The 7,108-nt window shown below is 40.0% G+C and overlaps 2 protein-coding genes across 3 annotated transcripts in view; one reads left to right on the top strand and one right to left on the bottom strand.

Annotated features, from left to right (window-relative positions):
* Window positions 1-587, top strand: part of apbb1ip (amyloid beta (A4) precursor protein-binding, family B, member 1 interacting protein) — a 15,387-nt gene extending 14,800 nt beyond the window's left edge. The window contains exon 15 of the mRNA XM_019889542.1: window positions 1-587. Coding sequence (XP_019745101.1) covers window positions 1-471 — 471 coding nt within the window. The 3' untranslated portion in view covers window positions 472-587.
* The window catches only part of LOC109527558 (UPF0061 protein Pfl01_0444-like), a 14,256-nt gene extending 7,388 nt beyond the window's left edge, over window positions 1-6,868 (bottom strand). The window contains exons 1-19 of one of the 2 annotated variants that reach the window (XM_019889552.1): window positions 6,280-6,868; window positions 6,094-6,212; window positions 5,843-5,971; window positions 5,679-5,743; window positions 5,529-5,585; window positions 5,350-5,448; window positions 4,697-4,764; window positions 4,516-4,603; window positions 4,351-4,420; window positions 3,543-3,615; window positions 3,388-3,471; window positions 3,182-3,311; window positions 3,032-3,076; window positions 2,868-2,949; window positions 2,146-2,238; window positions 1,987-2,063; window positions 1,805-1,848; window positions 1,387-1,466; window positions 999-1,139 (exon numbers count right to left, since the gene is read on the bottom strand). In XM_019889552.1, coding sequence (XP_019745111.1) covers window positions 1,017-1,139; window positions 1,387-1,466; window positions 1,805-1,848; window positions 1,987-2,063; window positions 2,146-2,238; window positions 2,868-2,949; window positions 3,032-3,076; window positions 3,182-3,311; window positions 3,388-3,471; window positions 3,543-3,615; window positions 4,351-4,420; window positions 4,516-4,603; window positions 4,697-4,764; window positions 5,350-5,448; window positions 5,529-5,585; window positions 5,679-5,743; window positions 5,843-5,971; window positions 6,094-6,212; window positions 6,280-6,499 — 1,746 coding nt within the window. In that variant the 5' untranslated portion in view covers window positions 6,500-6,868 and the 3' untranslated portion in view covers window positions 999-1,016. The remainder of the gene's footprint in view (window positions 1-998; window positions 1,140-1,386; window positions 1,467-1,804; window positions 1,849-1,986; window positions 2,064-2,145; window positions 2,239-2,867; window positions 2,950-3,031; window positions 3,077-3,181; window positions 3,312-3,387; window positions 3,472-3,542; window positions 3,616-4,350; window positions 4,421-4,515; window positions 4,604-4,696; window positions 4,765-5,349; window positions 5,449-5,528; window positions 5,586-5,678; window positions 5,744-5,842; window positions 5,972-6,093; window positions 6,213-6,279) is intronic. The other variant, XM_019889553.1, reaches the window with a different exon arrangement.
* Between the last annotated feature and the right edge of the window lie 240 nt (window positions 6,869-7,108).

The following is a 7,108-nucleotide window of genomic DNA, read 5'->3' as shown; positions in this document are numbered from 1 at the left end:
CCGCCTCCCCCTCCGCCACCCGTCGACGACTCTCCGCCGGACTTCCTTCCTCCACCTCCTCCGGCGGCCAATTTTGGCTCGCATCCACCTCCTCCGCCACCCGTGAAGACCCTACCGCCTCCCCCGCCTCACATGAAAACCCTACCGCCTGCTCGTCTAAGTTTCAAGAGCACGAACCTGCCGCCGCCACCTCCTGATCCAGGATTTTTACCGCCTCCGCTCACGGGGGTGCCGCCTCCACCACCACCACCTCCTCCGCCCCCTCCCACAACGGCTGCCGCTGGCCCCCGAAGGGCTCCGGTGAGGCCTTCTGGGTCGTTGAAAAAGATGCCGCCGCCTCCGCCTAAGAGGTCTACGCCTTCTCTTCATGGAAGAAGAGATGGCGATAGAGGAGATGGCGATGGAGGAGGTGGCGGTGACTTTATGTCAGAACTGATGCGCGCTATGCAGAAGAAGCGTGACCCCCATTAAGTTTACTGTTTGACATTTGAAGCCAACATTGTTTGCAAGAGGTGTATATATTCTGGGATCAGGTTTACATGCATGTAAGTAGTCTTTAAAAACTAAATGCTGCATCTAAAAAAAAACTGTAAATAAAGTTCTATTCGGTGATGACTAAAATCCTGAAATAATGTGATGAATAGCTCATGGGAATGGCAACAGTCAAAGCATTCGGTAGGAGGTAAGTATCTAAAAAATATGAGGTGTTTACGTCAAAAATTTTACAAAATACTGTACATAAGCAAAAAATAGATATTAGACCGAAATACAAATTAGAAAAATGACACATAAGGCAAAGATAACAAAATACTAGACACCCCAAATTTATTTTCAGCCACTGAACCTCTGACACTATCAGTTTTTTTTTATTGTGAATGTGCCATAACCGACAGCCTGATTCTAAAAAAGTGTAATACTCATATGTATTTGGGAAAAAAAACGGACAAAAAAATAAATAGATACAGCGATGACCGTAAATTGCAGATTATTTTTTTCACCTGCATACTGTTAGCGACTCATGATGAGCAGCTGACTTTCAATTGGTGGGCCCACCAGGGAGGTTTGTCTGCGTAGCCCGCCTGCTCTGCTGACGCTTGTGTCAGGAAAGGCTGCCTCAGAATGTCATGAAGCAGCGCCACCTAGTGGGCACAAGCAACAACAGCCAACCCACGCACAAAAAAAAGACAACAAAGCTGAAGATAAAGGAGACAATATTTACAGTCAGTTTTTTGTTTTAGCCATTAGTTTTTCAATTAATTTTAAAAAACATTTAAAAATTATATAAAATATATTTTTGTACAGTTTCTAAAATTATTGCATTTTTTTTTCCATTTCATTTAAATGCCCACTCTTAGCTCTGAGTAGCACCAAATGTAAAAACATTACCTCTGAAAAATCGTTCCTCTCTGCTTTGCGAATGGCCGACTCTGCCATCCAGTTCCTCAGCACGTATCTCGGGTTCACACCTGCGACAGCGTTGTTACACCACTTTGTCACGACACAAACTCACAAGGATACCTGAGCACCCACCGGCAATTAAGAGACACTATTCTTAGCATAACAGCATATGTGCCGAAGTCATATTTGAATGTTTTAGGAAAACATGGATTTTTGTCATTGTTGTTGAAAATGACTTCCACAATGATGCTATTTGGCTATCACTATCATACCAAGACATTTTTTTTTCTGAATAGTTTTATCTAAAAGTGTCCCATTCGAGCATGTTACCAGAGGCCAATCACAGCTGATCTGCATTCATGTGGTGTTGTATTGCATGCGTATTGTATTGCAGTTGTGTGCTTACTTTTCATCCTGGCTTGACGATCCTCATCTTCATCATGCGTCTCCCTGCGCAACAACAAATAGGCGCGTGACACCACAATCATTCTACGCTGTTTATATACTTTTATGGACACATGTCAAGTTGTTGTGATGGATTTATATTTAAAAGCACTGTGTGGATCTTTTCTACTGTGTGTGGCTTGCCTGCCGAGGCGCAGCAGGTACACGTTCAGCCAATCGGAGAAGCGTCCGTGCGAGGCCAAATCCTGGAGAGCCCAGGCCTGAAAAAGAAGAAAAAAATAAAATAAAAGGAGACATTATTCTAACACGGAGTTAGATGCTGAGAGAGGAGCGGAGTCGCACTTGTGTGAAGTTCCTGCGGCGCAGTTGATGAGCTGAAGCCTCGCTCAGCTGCCTGAAGGTCATCGTGAAGTCTGCTCGCGTGTCCTCCATCAACTGGATGAAACGCAAACATGTTCCATCTTTTAGCAACATTCTACTGCTGTTTCTAATATTTTGACCCTCGTGAATGAGATGAGCAAGCACATGAAAATAGACATTATTAATTAAATAACCATTTGACCGCATCAATCAAATGTGAGACTTGTGTTTGTTAGCGAAGACGTCATTTTTTTTTTATATAGCTCTTGTATGCGATGTTAAATTCATATTAATACAGTTTTCTGTATTTTATGTTTTAGCTATTTTTTTCTATTTTTTTAATTACTTTTTAAAAAATTCCCCCTTTATATTGTATTTACATAATCCATGTGTATTTAGAGTCGAGGAATATTTTTGCATTGTTTCGACAAATTTTTATTATCATCTGATTTCTTTGTATTTTTCATAAAATATTTTTTGGGGTAAATTATCCTACTTTTCTATTTTCCTAAAATTTTAGATTTTTTGGGGGAGGGGTGATTTTTTTTTAATTTTTGTATTTGTTAGATTTTCTATTTCTTTTCATGCATCGATGTACTTCTTTAATGCTTTTGTTTTGTTTTATTTATATTTCAGCAAAAAAAATTTTTTTAATCATATTTTGTGTGTCATTGCGTGTGTGGCGCGTGCGAGTAAAAACTGGCCTGAAGCAGGTGCTCCACCAGACGTTGATCTTCCGTGTTCTCCCCAAGGAGGCCCAACTTGGCTTTGAAGAGCTGCTGCATCCTAGAAGCAGATACATTTCAGAAATAAATATGTATTACCGTATGACAGTATTCCAGTAATTGACATGGAGAGTTCACCCTACCTCGTTTGGTAAATGTCAAGAAATGTCTTTAAAACCATCTCAGCCCTGAAAATAAACAAGAGACTCCTTTTGAAGGCCAGCATTGATTTTATGTTGCAGCCCATGCGTGTAGAAGTTGAGGAATAATTATAAAATGACAGGGTTACTTACACTTCCTGCTGAGCTGCAGAAAGCAGCGGTCTGAGAGCATCTAATAGTTTCTCCATGTTGAAGAGTCCCGCATGGGCCTGAGCTCCGATACTGTACCTTCCCTCGTCGTCTGACGTGTTCGGCACAAAATCTGCGACAATTTCGAGAATCTCAAACAGCTTTCATCGGCGGACGAACGCGTAATTGACAAAGGTGCGTGAACGCACCGGGGTCGTACGCTTCCATGAAGCCGAACGGGCCGTAGTCGATGGTGACGGACAGCAGGCTGAAGTTGTCGGTGTTGCAGACGCCTGCGGGGACGGAGTGCAAATTTCAATTCGTCTGCGGACAAACGTCCGAGGGAGGCACTTGAGCTTCTTACCGTGCGCAAACCCCACTGACATCCATTCAGCCATTAGACAGGCTGTGTCATTCACCACCGATGTATAAAACGCCTGAAAAAAAAAAAAAGCAAAAATATAAAGGAAAAAAAAAAAAAAAAAAAAAAAAAAAAAAAAAAAAAAAAAAAAAAAAAAAAAAAAAAAAACAAAAAAAAAAAAAATATGAAAAAAAAAAAAAATTTGCTCTTTTTAAGATAGTTGTTAGCGACGGAATAGCTAGCTTAAGCGGTAGCTCGTAGCAGTTCCACTCGACGGCTAACGGATAGCGCGATGCCGACATCGCGCTATCGTGACTGAGCCTCCATAATGTTAAGCAAGCATCCGTTAGCAAACCTCAATTCACACCATCTAAAGTGTGTGGCTGAAATCAAATGAACAGTATTTCTGCAATTTCGCAGCAACATGTCATTTCCGCTTTTTTGCACACAATCCGCACCGGCACTTCTGACTGAACAGATCGTTCATATGCCGGCACATGCATGCATATCAGCGTACGCGCATGCTCCTAGCTCAAACCGAACATGCACATAGCGTGTAATATTGCAATTGCAGGCATGCATGTATCAGCACGCACACAATTAAAAAAACGCTGAAAAAAAAAAAAAGCAAAAATATAAAGGAAAAAAAAAAAAAAAAAGGATATTATGTGATGAGCGAAAAAAACAGCAAAAAACAATGCACCCAAAAAGTAAAAGATTTGGGAAAAATACCAAATTGTTAGACAAAAATATAAAAATATACTTTTCGTGGATTGGACTGTTCAACGCAACATCTTATACAATCGCTCACCAAATACTTGTCAGACTTGTTGGAATGGATGGAAGGAAAATGTTCGGCAATGACAAAGTTGAGCAGCTTTCTGAAATACAGAAAAAATAATAATAATATTAAAAACAATTGACAGAATAATAATCTTTTTTTTCTTAAAAAGTGTCATTTTTTTGTTTTGCTCACCTGAGAAGATCCAGCTCCCCATTTTGAGACAAAATCTCTAAGGAGCCGATTCGAAACCAAGACTTGGCTAAGCGCAGCACCACGGCCCCTGATAACAAGACACGATACGGCACGTCATACGGTCTGTTGTCCAGAAGATGTACTGATCACAATCCCCACAAAAAATCCAAATCCAAGTCACCTCTCTCTGTCTTCACATTGCCGTTGTAGAACTGATCCCTCCAAACGGGCTCGTCACTCACAACTAAACTGAGAACAACAACAAAAAAAGCCATATCATGACATTTATTGTGCCTTAAAATCTTAAAATTGGAACTTTTTCACAAATGTTTTTTGTCAAAAATGTAAACAAATTCTAGAAAAGGCAATCATTTTTTTTCTCAACAATTGACCATTTTTCACAAATATTTTTTTCCTCAAATATATATTTTTTGATTCTCTATGTGTATCTTTTTTCTGCAATACATACCATTTTCTAAAATTAAAATCTATAACTTTTGTCGAATATTTTTCATCAGAATTTACTACTTTTATCTACCAAATTCTCAAATATAAAAAATATTTTTATCTTATTTTATTTACTTATTTCCTCCAACATTTAGGATTTTCTTTATTTGAAAATATTCAACCATTTTATATTACATTTGAAAACTTTTTTTTTCTTTCACTTATTCAAAAACGTATAACTTTTTCTTGAATACAAAACATTTTTTGACGACAAGATATTTTTGGTCACACATAAACAGCATTTTTTAAATTTTAAATTCATTTTCAAATCGAAACGGCAACTTTACAGTTTACAATTCCTTCCTTTTTCGCAGCTTCTTTTCTCACCTGGCGGCTCTGCTGGTAGGGATACCAAGGAAATACATGGCCTCGCTACACAGGAACTCCCTGACCGAAGAGCGAACAACCGCTCGGCCGTCGCCGGACCTTAAGAGGAATGCTGATGTCAATCATTTGTCTCATCCTGGCAGATTGCCCATGATGAACCCAAAACAGCAACCAAGTACCTTGAATACGGGGTTTTTCCAGAACCTTTGAGCTGCAGTTCCCACGTTTCTCCTTTTCTGGAAATATGTTGTCATACATTCATCTCGACTATTTGATAAAACAGACATACAATTCATGTATACAGTATTTCTATTCAAATATTCTCTTACCTGTTAGTGTAGTGACCAAGAAGATGTGCGCGACCATCACCCAGCTGACCTGCCCAGTAGCCAAACTAATGACAGATGAAAGTAGGGACCCACAATTGCTTTAGAATTACAACAGGTTAATTTTGCTTCTCAAAAAATGGTTGAGAAATGTGTGAAAAGTGTACCTGATGGCCTCCATATCTGTGTGCCAGAGGCTCAGAGCCAGGAAAAAGTTTTCCTCCGCTGACGTACTGTCTGAATTCGTCAGATACGATCACAGCCACGTCCAAATCCAAGAGCCCTTCCAAGGCATCCTATAAATCGGGGGCGGTAAACAGGTTTAATGTACAACATACTGATATATACATACCGGTACTCATGGAATATAATTAGGATATACATTAGTGGTCTTAAAAAGGAGGCACTGTAGTAACACCTTCGAAACTGCAGCCAGTCTTAATGGACCTTTCAGCGGAGTCGGAAAGGCTTCAGAGAAAATGCAGTTCGTAACAGAACGAATGAAATTCCCTCGAACTTGGTCAATTGGAAAAGCCCCTGCAAGAAGGACGTCAGGACATCAGGGGTCATGTTGATGACGAGCAGCTTGAGTCTGTGTTATTACCCTTGAGCTTTTCACAGGAAACTCTGAAATGGTCCAAGTTGCGTTTGAGGTTCAAAATACTCGTGTTCCACCTGGAATTGATCATGTGGGATGACGGAGACGTGTCCTGACCTTGACAGTCGGGCTCATCCTTTTGGCAGAACTCAACCATGTGGACACTTATGATGATCATATTTGAAGTTACTACAGTAAAGAGTAACACTTTTTGAAGGCTCCACATTTTGAGATCCACACTGTATGTCTCTAACTATAATTAAATGAAATTTTGAGCCTGGAGGAAAAACGCATCGACTGGAGTTTGTGCATACATATGAGGTGTAAAAACAGCTAACTCACTGTTATGTACTTTACACCACAAACAGCTATGTATAGTTACCATTTTAACTAAACTAAAACGTATAACTATACGTTTCACCAGTGAAATAAAATTATGTTGACCATTATTGATAGTTGACAACTACAGTGGTGCTCGGCTGCTGTCAGCAACACAGCTAGCGTTACAGCCCTCGTCACAACAAAAAGTAAACTAAAGAGCTTATTAGAAGCTTAATTACGTTTCGAAGCCTATATAAATTCTGCCGCCTAAGGGAGCCCGGTCAGAATTGGCTTACAATGAGCGAGCTTGTAGAATTAGACAGTTAGCAGGCTTGTAGTATTTAGCAGAGCTAGGTCTGGTACTATGCTAGCACTGCAAGAGACTTGGCGTTGGAAATTGTATTGAACGTCACTCCGCCGCCATATTAGATGAGGCAAAATGGAGCGATATCTTTTTGCAATCATCATAGTAACAAATTAACACGCACTGCTAGCAGTAAACAGCAACGAGTCA

The sequence above is a fragment of the Hippocampus comes genome, unplaced genomic scaffold (assembly GCF_001891065.2).
Source record: "Hippocampus comes isolate QL1 unplaced genomic scaffold, H_comes_QL1_v1.1 scaffold490, whole genome shotgun sequence".
NCBI classification, from domain to species: domain Eukaryota; kingdom Metazoa; phylum Chordata; class Actinopteri; order Syngnathiformes; family Syngnathidae; genus Hippocampus; species Hippocampus comes.
This window is presented reverse-complemented; position numbering and strand designations above follow the sequence as displayed.